Source organism: Panthera tigris, chromosome A3 (genome assembly GCF_018350195.1).
Source record: "Panthera tigris isolate Pti1 chromosome A3, P.tigris_Pti1_mat1.1, whole genome shotgun sequence".
Lineage (NCBI taxonomy): Eukaryota > Metazoa > Chordata > Mammalia > Carnivora > Felidae > Panthera > Panthera tigris.
Window position 1 is genome coordinate 68530427 of NC_056662.1, and position 17828 is coordinate 68548254.

At 36.4% G+C, this 17828-nt stretch overlaps 1 protein-coding gene across 21 annotated transcripts in view; it reads right to left on the reverse strand.

The window, feature by feature from the left end:
• The window catches only part of NRXN1 (neurexin 1), a 1119427-nt gene that overhangs the window by 16354 nt on the left and 1085245 nt on the right, over nucleotides 1–17828 (reverse strand). For 14 of the 21 annotated variants that reach the window (XM_042981374.1, XM_042981357.1, XM_042981362.1 and 11 more), the window contains one exon: nucleotides 6297–6384. In XM_042981374.1, the coding sequence (XP_042837308.1) occupies nucleotides 6297–6384 (88 nt within the window). The remainder of the gene's footprint in view (nucleotides 1–6296; nucleotides 6385–17828) is intronic. The other 7 variants (XM_042981375.1, XM_042981369.1, XM_042981372.1 and 4 more) reach the window with 1 other exon arrangement.

Consider the following 17828-nt stretch of genomic DNA (forward strand, 5'->3'; position numbering starts at 1 on the left):
CGGCCATACCACCCTGAACGCGCCCGATCTCGTCTGATCTCAGAAATAGGGGAAAAGTGCAAATGATGTCTAATGACTTTCCTGTATTTTAACCATGCAGCATTCATTTTTATTCTAGTTTTCTGAAGAATTAAATTTACATGGGGAAAAAGATGGTTACTACGCTAGAATGTCACACGCCAAAAGCCTCGTAGTCCATCAGTGCCCCAAATCCAGGTGCCTGCTCTGCTCCTGTATGATTTGCAGGGCCCTGATTCTGTGTGATTGGTGCTGACTGTGGCCTGGTGCTCAGGAGATACTCTAGATGTTTCCAAAAATGAAGTCCTAATTATTGCTGTTTTTCTGGCGACAGCTCAAAATTTACATTTTAACAGCAATGTATTGGCTATTATGGCTAATTAAACTTGCTTTTGAATAATTACATAATATATATACAAAATTTAAATGTAGCACAAAATTATCTTCTAATCAGGCTCTAAAAATATGATCTAATAAGCGATATATTCCTTTAAATGATTGTGATTACTTATTTAATGAAAAGATGCACCTTGTTCAGTATACATATCTTTTTTCCTAATGTGGTTAATGAGATCACTTCAATAGAAATCCTTTGATCTTTTCTCAAAATAGCACACTGGAAAACCACTCAAAATTGCATGCTAATTGTAGTAAATTTAACCTAATGAATAGTAATACATGTAAAGGACCTTTTTCTATTAAATTTAAATTTATGCCAGCCATAGAATTATTTAAATGAACATTTAAAAAAATTAATCCTATATTTGTGAGGTACCTGAATTTTAGAACAATCTTTTGCATCCCAAGAAGTTAAAAGCCTACCTTTTCTAAATTAGACAGCTTAGTAGCTCTCTCATGTTACAAAAAGTAACTTAATCTCTCTGAGTCTCCCTCACTATGAAAATACTGCAGAGTTTTGTCTAATAATGAAATATGATAATGTTTATGAAATACTAAGAACAATGAAGAATAGAGAATGAATCTCCAAATGAAAACAAGTTATTACTGTTATCTATCAATACTCATATAACCTGAACCCCAATCAGTGTGATCCAACTGATGAGCAATCAACAGGTATCCTTTGAGGGGCTATAGTGATCACCTTATCCCCATTTGTTTACCTAATGCTTAAGAGATTGCCACAAAAATGATGATCTTCTTCTTTCATAACTACCCAGATTTTTTTATTATTCAGTAAGTTTTTCTTTTTCTCATTTGACAAAAGTTTTATTTGAAAGTGGCCCATTACCCTATTAGCTCCTTCCCACCCACACACACATACATAACGAGCATAGACAAATCATTCTTAGCATTATAAATCTAAGAGGAAATTGTCCTTCCTAAGCAAGACTCCCAGGAAACAGGAAGCTGGTCCTGTTTCCTCTGTAACAAAAGACCATTTATTTATTCATTAGGAAATTCCCACACCAAAGAGCATCATTCTCTTCATTTATAGTCTTAAATTATCAGGATAAAAATCATCTCTTCCAGGGGCGCCCAGAAGGGTGCTCAGTCAGTTGAGTGACTAGATCTCACAGTTCCTGGGTTTGAACCCTCTTGTCAAGTGCTTGCTGACAGCACAGAACCGTCTTGGGATTCTGTCTCTCCTTCTCTGCCCCACCCTGCTCTCTATTTCTCTCAAAAATAAATAAACTTAAAAAAAATCACCTCTTCTGATTTCTTCAGGAGTTTTGAGAAAGGGTTCTGTTTAGAAGAGGGGCTCAAAACTAAGATGTATGGACACGTTTAAGGGCCATTTTGGAATGTAAGTAGTTTGCAGGGTTGCCGTTTTGTCAGCCTACTAAGTGAATCACAAATATAAGACTTGAAAGAAATCTATTTCACAGAGCCTTATGTTCATGTGAAAAAAGAGAAGTCTTGCAAAATACGTATATTTACATAATACAAACAGTAATAACAGCAAACACTCATAGCATGTATTATGAACAAGACACTGCCCTACAACATGCTTTCCACATATTTATTTAATCTAACAACACTATCTGTAGTTTGAGGGAAAGGCACAGACGTTGCCAGTCTTTTTGAGAAGAAGTATGAAGAAAAACTCATCCACTTGTCATGTGTCCAGGCAGCTGAAACCAGGCATTTTAGGGCAATGGTGGCCTGTGACCTAGTTATCACCGGCTGCTTTAGATTTCCACCTGTCATTCTAAAAGTTGAGCTTCAATTAGACCTAAATTGTATAGCTATGCTCTCATTTTCTAAAATACTAAGTTTATACCAATGTGAAGTTGTCACCCAATGCTAACCATGCAGGACGGTGTGGCTGGAATCAAGCATCACTGAGTTCCATGTGTTCTCACCCAGGGGGTTGCTCCCAATCCAGTTTCAACATGTACAGATCCCACCAGGAGGCCTGAATGGTTTCATCAGTTGCCCACCAATTTTCAGCCAGGAAAAGTAACAGCATTATGTAATAGGGAAAAAAATAGCTTGAATATTCTTTTTCTTTATAACTAAATTGGGAAAATGAAAAGCCACCATTATGTTCTATTTCATGCCAGGCATTGCAGCCGGTGCCTTAAATATATTTGTTTTAATCCTTGCAACAACATGAAAAATAGGCAATATTTTAATGTCAAAGATGAAGAATCCAGCAATCATAAAGAATAACTGACAAAACATCTGGGGAAGAATGAAAGATATCCTTTTGTAGAATGGGACTGAAGGTATGAACTTTCTGTTTTTGTTCCCAGAGCTGAACAGAACAGTGGATGGCAAAGTAGGACTCAATACTACTTGATCAATGTTGAAATCGATAATCCACCAAGTATACAACTTCCCTCTTCATTAAGCGTTATGAGTAGAACCACATAGTGAGTCAAATTTATCAAACACTTGATAAAAGGTATAATTTACTTGTGTTGAGGAAGATGCCAGATTTTTCCTGTGTTATTAATAGCCTTAGGAAGGCACGTACATGAGCATAACCCATTTTCACAAAAGAAACCATTTTTTGAAGAGAGGGTAGGTTAGGGTGATTAGGGAAACTTCATATGTAAATATTAAGGGAGTAGGAAAGACACTTATGTGAAATACAGAGAAGATTTGGGCAAAACATTTTTAAAAGTAATTATGCATCTTTTTACAAAAATATCTTCTTTCACTTGTTTCAGGATAGAAAAAGTGCATAGCAGTTATATCCATTTCTGAATATTAAATCGTTATATTACTTTCCTTAAAAATCAGTTTCCCAAAATATGACCTAGTGATATCTAAAATGATTTCTATCAAGTTATGCCTAACAGTATCTAAAGTTTAATAACATCAGCAACTACAATTTTCGTCCATGTTATTTTATGTTGGTATTGATGATGAAAAGCAAGCAAGAAAAACAAATTTAAGAAAAGCATGACATCAGTACATTGAGAAACAAAGATGTGCAGGAGAAGCAATCTATAATGAAACAATATTCAGATTAGAAAATGATTTAAAAAAAACACCGCTAGACAAAAAAAAAAAAAAAAAGTTGGAAAAAAAAATCGTATACTCTAAGGACTTCATAAGAAGCTGTCACACAGAGCCAAGTCTGCCAAAAGAGCAACACTGCATGAATTATTAAAGATGGGTGTGAAAAAAATCATAGGGGATGGGACAGAAAAAGCCAATGATAGAAAAGAGCTCTCACTTACAAAATGTAATATAGGAAGAGAAACCATTCATGAAATACACTATCAAGGAGAGGTAAGATCATAAGAAAAGTCTACAAAGAAAGATGACATTGGAGCAACAGAATTTGAAGTTTAAGCCTTAAGAGAATTGATGAATTGAAAACTTGGGAGTGCAGAAAGAAACAAGGAGGGAGAGGATGGGAAGTTCCAGCAGGCTTGGTGCGAGAGTACCGAAGGAGCTGTCATCACATACAGTCAGCAGCTGCTGTGCCTTGTATATTGGACAACACACTCTGATGCAGTGGAACAAAATTAAAATTCGCACAACAAATCCATGCAGGCAGACAAACACGGTTCCTGCTTCATGGAGCTTACTTTCTTGTGGGGGATGCAAGCTGAACATTAATGAACAAGTAACAGATAAGCAAACAAGATTCTGACAGTGCTAAGTGTGGTGAAGAAAATGGGACAGAAAGATTATTATCTACAGTATGGCTGCTGACAAACTGTTCCTCACTTTCCATCATGCTATAGTATTTAACAAACCCGCACAAATCAGATGAATAAAAAGGAGAGAGGACGACAAAAGGGCAATCTTCTCTTTTTCTCCTCTCTTCTCCTCCCCACCACCTACTGTCCTGTTGTTAGGACCAGTGTCCCCCAAGAAAGGCGGAGGCAGTAAACTAATCTATAAAGAATGGTTAGTAAGACCTATAAGCAATGGCTAGAAGAACTGGATCACTTAGCTGTGGTCAAGAGGAAAAAAAGCAACAATTTTAAGTGCAATTAGAGTTCTCTTACTGAATTTCCTAGGTACACAGGGTAAGGATGCTATATATACATAGAGGATGATAGCCTATACTCAGTCAGCAAAAGAAAGATTCAGACCAGAGGAAAACCAAGTACAGTAAGTACTGTAATTAGGAAGAATCTATACTGTTTTCAGCACTATGTTAACATAGTGAAAAATAATGCAAAAATCAATTTCTCTCAAGAAAATGCTAATTAGGAAAGCAAAATCAAATATAAATATAAACACACACACACACACACACACACACACACACACACAAATGTACAACGTAACACCAGACTTTGTTTTATGAACAATCCATGCTGGAGGATCTTAGCGAAAACCAGATATAAAACACAATGTCATAATCGGGCATGTGAAAGTAAGAGAAATACAGAAAGAAGAAATTTAAGGAAGGAGAAGGCAAACAAATGGGGTTGATGTAATGGACAAGAAAGAAATAACTATTTTTTTTTAATTTTTATTTTTTCATGAACACAGAAAGAGTGAATACCAGTGAAAAAGGGGCAGGAATTTGGCAAAGGGACCTAGGATCATATCATAAAGTGACCATATCTGTCCAGACAACCAAAAGGGAATTGTTGTAGAGACCAGTAAACCAGAGGAATGGAATGGATGATCCTCAGAGTTCTAATCACATTCTGGAGGCTGAAATTTTTGATTGGTGGGATACAGGCCAGAGGAAAGAGGATACGAACACATGTCTGTATCTCCTGACCTTCTCCAGCTGACAGGTGAGAAGCTCCTTGCTGGCCCCCAGTAGTGGCTCCATGTGCTTAGAGTGTGTGGCTACAGGTCAGTGGGTTGTGATAGTCAAAAGGGACACAAGATATGCATCCTGAACCATTTTTTAAATCCAAATACCAAAATGAATAGATTTAATTTAAAGCGATATTCCTCAGCAGAATATAAATTAGTTATTTTATGGTGACATGAAGTTTTCTTGGATTCTATGTGACAGCTACAGAGGTCACTAGTAACTGAGTGGTTAGTCTCTATTTATCTTACTCGCTTTGTTCAGCTAAACAAGAAAATTATTGAATATGAAGAAACACTGCTTTACAGAGGAAACTAATGGAAATGACCCTGATATTTGGTATTATGAATATCTGAAAGCAAACCCAGCCTATGAATGATTCATTTTCAGAGTTCATAGCCACCACTTTAAAGGTACAGAGCTGCTTTGGAAACAGTATTTATGTGTTAGTCAGTCACACCATATCACAAAGAAGGAGGAGAAATTATGCATCAATAGAGTTAAAATGCCTCAACTTAAATTTAGGGAGACATGGCAAGACTCAAATATTTCTCTATTCAATGTACCAAGGATTCTACCTGCTGTTTGTTTTACTACTGCCATAATACTCTTACTTCTGAAATTCAGAAATTTATCACTTAAGATAATTTGCTGGCAGAATGAGTGGTGGGGACTTTTTGTCAGTAGAAAGGTCAAATAATTCTCCACAATGCAGTGCAATTTTTAAGCTTTACAATTTTACTACAGGTGACCCAAGGGAAAGCCCATTATACCGTTATACACAAAAATTACATTGTGAGTTAATGGAATGTGAACAGTAAGATATCAGCCTTGTGTGCTGTCCCCCACTGCTTCTTCTGAAATACATAATCTTGGTGGGTTTTGTTTTTAAAATTTGTTTTTCAATAAATGTGGGGAAATTTATCCATGTAAAAAGCAAAACCCCTTATCTCACAATAAGGCATTGTTCAATGGGGTGGACTTCTAGATATAAATGCAAGCTTCTTCTAAGGACCAAAGCATGCAAGAAAGATTTAGAGTAAAGCAAAAAAAGTAAGAAAAAAAGTCGACTAACCTAACCCACCTGAGCTCGGCTCACAGGGGTCAATGTCCTCATCGTCGCTGGGACATTCTGCTGAGGCCACAAGGATGTCATCTGTGGTCTGTAAAAGAATCACATTAAGTAGATTAATTTAAAGGGATCTAACAGATACTCTTATCTTTGTCTCATTGACACATGAAACACATTTGTGTTTTCCTGATAGGTAGAGAAACCCAATTCATTATTTCTCTTTATGACAACACAGAGTCCACATTTTGCAATCTATTTTAGATCTCTCATGAAAGAATTCACATATTTGTAAAGTTGATTACAGCTTATTTTACATAAGGGCACAGAAGTGGTCGTAGCCAACTTATAGATACCCATCCATTCAACTGCACAGAATAGCTGCACACAGTAGCATACAGAGGTTTAAAACAACCTGCCAGAAGCAGATGACTGGAAATTTATTACAACCCTGGAGTGCTACAAAGTATGCATCAGTAGGCTTTATGCAGTACTTGTGCTTAGCTTCCTAAAAGCAGAAGAGCTATAACCTTTTATATTCACTACTAGGTAGAATTTGATGAATCTTTGAGATATAGCTTGTCATTATTAGGAAACACAGATTAAGCAGAGAATATATTTCACTGATGTGTTAAAGGGAAGCAAATATCCATTTAAGGAATTGGGGGTGGGGAGATTTCACACTTGATTCTTATTTTTGCAATATTCAGGTAGCAGATGTCATTTCACCATTGTCCTTTTCATTATTGAGGTTTCATGATAAATGAGAAACGTATAGCAGGATGATATTTTATGGCAAGAGGATGGAGGTGACAGTTTTCTCTGTGACATTCTAGTTGCTTCATTGCACTTACAGCAAAAAAAGATAACCATCACTGTAATAAAAAGCAGAGTATGTAAATCCTAGCAGTTCGTCACATCATCAACACATTTACAAGCACCAAAGGTTGTTCTTTACTGCCACTTACAAGCAGCAGTAAACTCAGAATAGATATTGCATGGAAACTGGGAAGGTTTGCATCAGATTTGGCTAATGCTAAAGTACAGAACTCAACATATATATGACAGAAAATATCTCATTACATTGGCTAAGGATTAAGGGGATTATAATTGTGTAGACAATACTCAGAACACCAACCCTGATGAAATCCTGATTTAAAACTGGAATTACAATAATATATAGAGATCCTATATTAAAGAAAAAAAAGAAATGTGGCATGACTTACTTTAATTAAGGGAGCACTTAATATAGTCAGAGATTAAAGTATAAATAAATCAATCTCAGGAAAACTGCGCCACCTTGAAAATGATGAAGATAAAAGATGGTACACTTTTGTGACAAGAACTCAGCCTAAAGTTTTTCCAAGTGCAGGGACATTCTGCTGCACATTCAAGTAAAGAATTTGTTCAGATGCTAAGGCTTCATGAGGTAACTTTAAATGAATATGAGCATTTAAGTAGCATTTTGAGATGGTTCCATGTTATTTTGTTCTTAATTCCCCTGAGAGACAGTTGGGAGACTGGATTCATTTATTTTGCTGCTACTATTTTAAAAGAGGGAGTTCAAAATATCAGTTTTCCTGGAACTGAAACTGTTCATGTCAGTTGTAACTACCAGCAATTGGTGTGATGGTCACGCAGGTATCTTTCATTAAAGTGAGCTTCAAAAGGCAGAATCCAGCCTCCTCTTGGCATGAGCACATTTTGCAGGATAACATCCAAACTGACTTGATAATAGCAAGTTATTGGATTATGAGGTCTTGCAGGTCAATTGTTCCAGTTCACCCCAGAGCAGATTATCTGCCTTTTTTTTTTTTTAAAGCCAACCTCAAGTGGAAAGCTACTTTTTTTCTCAACCACAGTAGAAATTCTTTCAAGCTACTTTCAAGGTTACAAAAGAATTTCTCATTTCCTTGAGGAACTTTAACTGTATTCATGAAATCAGTATAGGGTTGTTGTTCTGTTCTTGACAGGGGAAGAGGAGGATGAGAAGGATGAAAATAGATTCTTTTTTTAAAAAAAAATATATAATTTATTGTCATATGGGTTTACTTACAACACCCAGGGCTCATCCCAACAAATGCCCTCCTCAATGCCCATCGCCCAGTTTCCCCTCTCCCTAATCCCATCAGCCCTCAGTTTGTTCTCTGTATTTAAGGGTCTCTTATGATTTGCCTCCCTCCCTCTCTGTTTGTAACTGTTTTTTCCCCTCCCTTCCCCCATGGCCTTCTGTTACCTTCTCAAAGTAGCCAAATTATGGAAAGAGCCTAAACGTCCATCAACTGATGAATGGATAAATAAGATGTGGTTTATACATACTATGGAATACTACTTGGCAATGAGAATAGATTCTTTACCCAGTACTTCGCACCCCAGCAGTGGTATTGCCCCCTTTCTCCTCCTTCACCTGGGGCAGGAGGAGAGACATTTTCAGTTGTCACAACTGGGCAGGGGGGTTGATGGAGGCAGTGTGCTACTACTGGGGTCTGATGAGCAGAGACCTGGGAAGCTGCTGAAGATCCTAAAATGCGCATGACAGCCCTTCCACAACAAAGGATTTTATGAGCCACAAAGTCAGTGGTGCAGAGGTGGAGAAACCCTGCTTTAAAAGTGTAACACTTGTTCTGTGCCTTAATTTTTTGTCTGTGAAAAAAATGGAGAGCCTAAGAGTACCTATTGTTGTAAGGATTAGTCACAAAAACAGGACCACACTGCAAATGCTTATAAAGCTGTGATACTATCAACAATTACATTATTGTTATTATTTCAATAAATATAACACTGATTTCATCTTTTCTAGCACTATATTTTTAAATAATATAATTTTAGACGTTAAGCTGGAAGTTGTATGTGTGAATTATTTTCAACTTTTCAGATCTCATGTTAAGTAGTTATATCAAAATACAGTAGCTATATTGGTACTTGGTTGAACTAAGCTTCCATCTTTCACAGCTAGTTTTACATTCTGAATCAGAAATCAAACATCAAATATAAATAACGAAGGCTGCTTCTCAAAATAAATTCATGGACTAAAAATGTGTGACTCAGTGGACAGTGTTTCATGCAGACTAAATTATTTAGGCCACCCAACTTAAATTTTCTTTAAAAAGTTGACCTATTTTCTACATTCTTCTGGAACAATTCCACAGTAAACAGAAAGCGTGAGAATGTTCTCAGTGTTATCTTTCACAAAACATAGTACCTAAAATAACAAAAAATGTCGTAAAATAAATAGTACCGGATAGCCCTCCTTGAGTAGAAAAAAAATTACGGTACAAATACGACCCTATTGTAAAACTGTATTTTAATTTTTAATGTACTTTTCCTGGTATAATGAATATACATCCTTGTTTTTCATGTTTTTTCTCTCAGAAATGGAAAACCAGCAATAGTCTTTTGAATAAAAGATCTCAAATCAATAGATGACTTGGCAGAAATCATCACTGTGTGAAAAATCAGGAAGTGGCTTCAGTGTAGGGAAAAAAAATCAAATTTCATTTTGGAGGCTGAATTAACTGAACAATCTTCTAGCCAAAGCTGTGTAATTTAAATTTAATTCACTGTGTTTGGAGCTGTCTTTCTATGACACGCTGTTGAGAGAGTGGTAGAAAGAAACTCAAATATGTCACATTAATCAATTCTATTCTTCAGTATACTTTCCCTGATGTTTATAACCTTTTCCAGAAAAGAGACAACCTGCTGAAAGAGACAGAATAGTAATCAAGCAAAAGCATTAGCTTTACATAAATGTCCATTTAGACAAATGTCCCTAACTGTGCATTTAACCACTCACAGGTCAAAGTGCCATGTTGGTCTTCCCTAATTCAGAGTGGCCTGTACATTCATGCAGCAAGCATCTGTACTTGTTCAAAATGTCTGCTAAAAATATCTAGGTCTCCTTACCTTCAGGGGAAAAAATGATGTGAATAGAATTCAAGAAATAAAGGCACTGAAACTCAATTCATCATGCTCCATGTAACACACCAACATGTTATAGAGACAAAAATGTAATCAGGACGGGTGGGAGAAATGATGTGTATAGTAAGAAGTTATCCCAATTTATTTAACTTCTTTAACAGCCAGGGTTATTCCAGAGACACCATTTGGTGGGTTAGAAAGTAGAGAAACTCGTGTATTTTTGTTCTTTGTTTCCTTATTTACAGGCATCTTCCCCCCAACCTTTAATGGTGGAATTTGCTGCATATTCACTTGCTATCACTTTTTTAAAAAGTTTACTATTTAGAGTGCAAGTAAGGAAGAGGCAGAGAGAGAGAGGGAGAGAGAGAATTTCAAGCAGGCTCCGTGCTGTGAGCAGAGCCTATCAAATGATGTGGGGCTCGATCTTATCAAATGTGAGATCACGACCTGAGTCAAAATTAAGAGCTAGCTGGACGCTTAGCCAACTGATCCATCCAGGCATCCTGCTATCACTTTTTAAAATACAGAACAAATGCATACCTGTGTGTTAAAAAGATATGATGAGAGGATAAACTTAGTCTGTAATGTTATATCTCTACTAAGAACAGCATCTTTAGACTTTATTCCTCATGATAAACAGCTTTACTGAAGACGGATACATTCTGATGAAAACACCTACAAGAAAAATCTATCAGGACAAAAGAACAAATTACACTATGCAAAACTATGCCCACTATTAATTTGAGGTCCACAAAGAAATTCATGATTTACTCTAAAATTGTGATTGAAACTTTATTTCTAAACAACAAGAGTTTATATGGCTATACATCCAAATACAACACTGAAAAATATCTCAATAAAGGGTGTTCACTTGTATAGCATTATTTACCCAAATCGTTCACTGCTGTGATCAACATTTAAACTGAATTGAGACAGGAGATAGGGTTGAGTATGGACCTAGCTGATATGAGACATGTTTTGCTAACTGGTGGACACTTGATCTTACTGTTACTTTTGTCTATGTGAAGCTGTTCTGGAGGAGAGAGAGCATTCATGTCTGGATTTCAGGACTGAATCTGGCAGTTTCTCCAGAAAGGACTTATTGCCAGCCACATTTTCATGAAAAAAGAAAAAAAAGTCAGAATTCATGATTAGTGTTATAGACTGCCCAAGCCAAGTTCAATACATTGCACTAATAATTTATAAGACAAGAAGTTTCCAGGGGATGGGAGAAGTGGCAATATTTGCCAAGAGAAAAACTGCAGAAAAATAACCCAGTTGTAACACATATATACAATTTCTGAACTGTGAGTCAATTTGACCAAATCAAACCAATAAAGATACATCAAACTGGCAATTTCAGGTAATCAACAATCTTATTGGGGACCTAGGTGGCTCAGTTGGTTAAGCGTCCCACTTTGGCTCAGGTCATAACCTCATGGTTCGTGGGTTTGAGCCCCGTGCTGACAGCTCAGAGCCTGGAACCTGTTTCAGATTCTGTGTCTCCTTTCCTCTCTACCCCTCCCATGCTTGCACTCTCTCGCTCTCTCTCTCAAAAATAAACAAATGTTAAAAAAAAATTAAAAACAAAATCAACAATCCTATTAAAGGTGCAAAATGAGTTTGGAGTCTCTGCATAGATTTTATGGTAGTTTCCATGATCTCAGTCAAGCTTTTGGCTCTTATTTGTCAATTATTTCTCTGAGTAGTAGATGCCACATAAAGATGTCAATTCCATGGCTAACTAATCTAATAAAAATAAAAGCAATGAAGTGAGATCTAACATGGGAAGTATGAGTTTTAGCTCCAGCACATGAATAACAAAAAAAAGTGAGGCTCAATTAGTTATCAACGAAAAGAAAACACCTCATGTATACCTCATGTATACATAGCGTTTTCTGATGGGCACAAAATATGGTCACTACTTAGCAGGGTATAAATTGTAGTTCCCACCTGCAAATAACTTATTGTGCTTACTCTGTTCTGTAAAGCACAGGAACAAATCACTCACTGATACAAATAACAATCAATTCAATTCAAATGGCTTAGCTTTCTTGAAATGTAGCAGTGCTCCCATAACTATTACTTCATTAAATATTCACTAATAACATGCTTATGCAGAATGTAGGTGGAGGTGCTATTATTCTGAGCACTACAGTTAAGTTCATGCTCAAAAAAAAAATACCCATTTGTACACTCATTTACCCAATTTGAATGTTTGAACACTAGCATTCATGAATATTTAGGGCAAAGCTTAACATTTCTGAAAACAGCCAGCTTTCACATTTCTTTAATGTTTTTTTTTCCCCAATTGATGCCTTAGGTTATTACAAAAAGTGACCATAAATCATCTGTCTGCTTGGGGGAAAAGGCAGACTTGAAAGACATTCAATTTCTTCAAAATTTTCTTGACTATTTAAAATGTATGCAATGGTTCCAGAACAGTAAAAGTGGGTTGGATAGAAAAACCCCACCATGGTAAAGAGATCACAATATCTTACTCATTTTAACATGCATTTTATATGTATTTGATAGTGGTCATCTTAACAGGCAAAACTCAAAAGGGAAGATTGGAATGTGGAAATAATGCCACAAAAAAGTGAATTTAAAGGAAATATGCAAGAAAGAAAAGAATGAGGATTTCCGCTTAGTCAAAAAAGGACATCATATTTTAGCAAAGTTATGCAAAGTAGTAAACCTGCAAAGGAGAAACCTGGTGTCATAAAACTTGAAATTAAGTTTATGTTTTCAAAAAGATAGTATATATCTCTTGTACTATTTCTTTAAGCTACTGATGACCTTTATTGCTCATATTGCATTTACATTTTTAGTCAAAGTAATGTAGGAGAGCTGGCCAAAAGAAAAAGTTAAAGTGCAGTTTAAATTTTCAGATAGGTATTGTAATAACCTATTCTCCTGGATTTGCATTAATTAGAATTTGGGGTATAAGACCTCCAAAGACGGCTGGTAGTGGAGTGGAAATGCTAAAAAAGAAATCAGAATATATATGTGACCAACTGTGTTCCCTCTCTATTTGATTTGCTTTTGGACATGAGTCCAAAATTCTGCACTGAGTTTGGCCGTTTCCAAATTAAATGAATACTGACAGATGTTTACAGTACAAATCTAGGTTTCTAGGTAAATCTATATGGATCTCTACTCCAACCATTTTGACTGAATGAACTAATTCGTCACACATGTTGAACTGAAAATACTTACTGCTAATGATGCCCAAACAGATTTTTTATAATTGTAAAATGCCAATGATGGATAGTGTCAACTAACATGTTTCCAAACTTCAAGCTTTCATTGTTGGCGTCTAACATGTTAGGGGATAGAATGAACCATGTTTTAGTCAAGCAATCACACATCTTCTTGCGATGGGCCAGACCTTAGTGATCCTTAGTCTAAACTTGTCACTTTATATATCAAGAAACAGAAGCTACAAAATTAATAGTTTTTGTTTGACCGCAATGATAGTGCTAATTAATGGCAAAACTATGAGACCATACTGACCACAATAGGTTGTGATTTTGTCTTATCCTACCCCAGATGACTTTCATCTATCCATTCACCACCCATCCATCCATCCAAAACCATTTTGTTCTCTAAAGGATGTGATATAGTCTATAAAGATACACAATGAAATACATTTAAGATAAATTAAAAGGTGGCAAAGGAAATTATTGGATTTGAGATAAGTAACCACTAAAATTGTCATGAAGAAAACACACACACATATAAGGAGACTAGTTTCTGTGTTCTCAACAGTACTTAAGAAAATGTATGCTATACATGTAAGTATATACTATACATGTAAACATATATGTACTATATATTTATATACAATCATTTTTATATGTGAATGATAATAACTTCTCTATTTCACAGGGATGTTGTAGGAATCAAATTTGACATGCGTGAAAGCACTCTGGAAATATCCAAGTTCCCACAATGTGGTATTTCTATGCTATTATTACAACTAATAAGGAATTATTTTTTCTCTTCATATACACTATAAAGAATAGTTCTGGGGAGAGTTCAAAAAGGGCAGCCGACTATCCACATAACTGAATAACTTTCATTTTCATGTCCCGAAATCCTCTGAGTGTACCCTCAGTTAAATGGGATCTGTTTCTCTCATCCAACTAGCCCCTCTCATAAATGCTGTTATGCTTGGGCTGATTCCCTTTATACCAGAATAGGATTCATTTCAGCATTGCTTATTTAGGGTGTATGTGTCAATTTCACTGGTAATGTACAAGGTAGGTAGTACCAATCCATACCTGGCACTGTCATTCCCTCCTCTCCAGGCCTCATGTCCTGGAGAGTCACCATATAAATGCAAGGACACTGGAGTCCTCTCAAGTTCTCCTCCTTACTCACTTTCCTGGGACCTAGGTGACAACTTCATTTACTTTATCTCTGCATCCACAGTTTATTTCTAATGCATGCCCTATTATAACTAGAGCATCTAAATGAACAGGTGAGTGGGAAATACAGATCACTTAGCAAACACTATTAATCAAAGGAGGGAGGGAGGGAGAGAAAGAGAGAGAGAGAGAGAGAGGAGAAGGAAGGGAAAAGAAGCTGAGAGGAAGAGATGTACTTTAGGTTTGATCCCTGCCACATAATGCTCCCTATTATAATGATTGTATCTATAGTTACAACATGACACTGCTTATGGTTGTGTCTTCTCTATGGATTAACAATATACTAATTAGCTTAGGGGCACCTGAGTGGCTCAGTCAATTAAGTGTCTGGCTCTTGATTTCGGCTCAGGTCATGATTTCATGTTTCATGGGATAGAAACTGGCATTGGGCTCTGGCTGACAGCACAGAGCCTGCTTGGGATTTTTTCTCTTCCTCTCTCCCTTCCTCTCCCCAACTTGAGTATGTGCTAATTCTCTCTTTTAAAATAGTAATAATAATAATAATAATAATAATAATAAACAATACACTAGTTAAGACCGAAATCTTTTCTCAGTACATCAAAACAGTGGAGGTATTTGCCTTTCAAAATTACGTTGAAATCTACAAGTTTGGGAACGGTTTAGATGTATGCTTTATCTTATCTCATGTACTTCTGTGGGATAGAGTTTTTTTTCCATGCTTAACATCCCCAAGATATCTATCACAAGAGTTCAGTAGAGTTGATTTAAAATGTCATCACCACTCATTGCGGTGAATTATGTCATAATGTATACATATATCAAGCCCTTGTCATGTACTTAAATGTATACAATTTTTATTTGTCAATTATACTTCAGTAAAGGTGGGAAAAGTCATCACACTCTAAACCTTTTATGAAAATAAGTATGATTGTGGAAATAAAGTTCAGAGTGCATGATTCATCTTGATTTTAAAAACAGAAGAAATATTACTCATGACACTTGAATTGGTAGAATCATGTCAAATAACCTTACTCCTGATGGTCATCTTCTCTAATCTCACTACACTGAGGTATATGTTTGTCACAATTTCTCATTTATAACAGTTCATTAAGTCTCAAAATAAGAGTGAACAAGTATAGATTATTTTCCAGGAGTATGACTCCTAAGAGTGGGACATGAGAATTGTGGCAAAAAATCACACTTTTTCAAAGATTTTATCTGCCTCTAACATCTCTAGAAGTGACAATGAAACTTTATAACTGGTTTCCACATTATACCTCATGGCTGGAAATTTATGGTAGAGCAGTAGCAAGAAGTGACATTACCTTTAACTGAAAAGAGAGAAAGACTGAAAGTTAGAAAGAAGGAAGAGCTAAAAATATCTTGCAATAAGTTGGTCTGCCTGTTTTTATGAAGCAGTCCTGTCCTTTGAGAAAGCAATAAGATATAGCTTGCTTTATAGAAAAAAACTGAGAAAAAATAGTTGACTATAATTCTGGGTCCCCCCCTTCACTGCCCCTAATTCTGCCTGTCTCCTCAGAACTCTACTTCAATAGTCTTGCATTGTAAATACTTTTGTTTATTGTAAAGAAACTATACCTCTATGTTTTTCTTTAGTACCTAACTACAAGATGAAAGTTTTATTTTCCTCCTGAAATAAATTGGATGAATATAAGGGCTGGTTGAGTCCAGCCATCAAATTTAGACCAAGAAATATGTGTTGGACAGAATTCATTCATAAAATTGAGATCTTTTGACTGATTCTTCCATGAATTTGCTCTTTCATTAGTTCATTCATCCACTTATAATCATTTATTGAATATCTTTGATTAATAAGAGTTATGCAGTGGAAGAATATAACAGAGAGCCAGACATTTCTACTTTGAGTTGCGTGGAGAACTTCAGGAATGTGGCAAATGGAGGCTGTCTATGAGCAGAAAGCTGCTCTCCACTGAGCCCTGTCCACAGAGCATGGAAAGAGGTGGACAGGTGTGAGTTATACAGATAGGGCAGAAGTCCCAGCTCTGCCACTTATTAGCTGTGAGACTTTGGACAAGTTCCCTAACTTCTCTAGGTTTCTTCCTAAATACAAATGAAGTGATTTACCCCTATTACACAGGACTATACAGAGCACTAAATTCTCTAGGGCTAGAAAGGCCCTGTCTAGCACAGTGGCTGGCACTTAGAAGGTATTTTGACAATATTTATTATATAGACATAGCTGGCTCCGTATATATTCTCACTTTCCTCTCCCTACAACATGCGGGAAGGGTTGTTCCTCCACTGGACTACTGAGATCTTTTTTTTTTTTTCATCTACTGGCTTATTATAAACAGATGTAACTCAGAAACAGCCAAATGGAAGAGATGCAAAGGGCAAGATAGGGAGGGGGTGGGGGGATATGGAGCTTCCATGCCCTCTCCAGGTGGGTCACCTTTCCAGCACCTTCATGACTTTATCAGCTCTGAAGCTCTCCTAATTCTGTCATGTAGGGGTTTTTATGAAGGCTTCATCATGCAGGCATGATGAATTATAATCCTGAACTCCTCTCCCCTCCTGGGAAGGTTAGGGATGGGGGTGGGGGTTGAAAGTTCTAGGCTTCTAACTATGGCTTGCTCTTTCTGGCTACTAGTCCCATTCTAAAACTATCTACAAACCTACCAAGCATGTACTTATTAGAACAAAAGACGCTCCTTGCACCCAGGAAAGTCCAAGGGACTTAGGAGCTATGTCAGGAAGTGGGGACAAAGACCAAACATATATTTCTTATCCCACAGAGTCAGTAACTTCCCTTTGTTCTGGACTACCTTTCAATGATATGTATATAAAGAATAGCCTTAGAAGACAGAGATCTCCTGAGATCTTTAGACACAGATATTCTCTTCACAAAGGAGGTGTAATTTCCAACTTAAATCCACACCTCCATGTTTAAACATTTTATAAACAGAGCAAATTACATATTTGATATGAGAGTACTTTTTATTTATTTTTATTTTTTTATTATTTTTTTTAATATATGAAATTTATTGCCAAATTGGTTTCCATACAACACCCAGTGCTCATCCCAAAAGATGCCCTCTTCAATGCCCATCACCTACCCTTCCTCCCTCCCAACCCCCCCATCAACCCTCAGTTTGTTCTCAGTTTTTAAGAGTCTCTTATGCTTTGGCCGAGAGCACTTTTTAAAACACCCCAAAAAACATCACATCTGAATAGACTGAAAAGC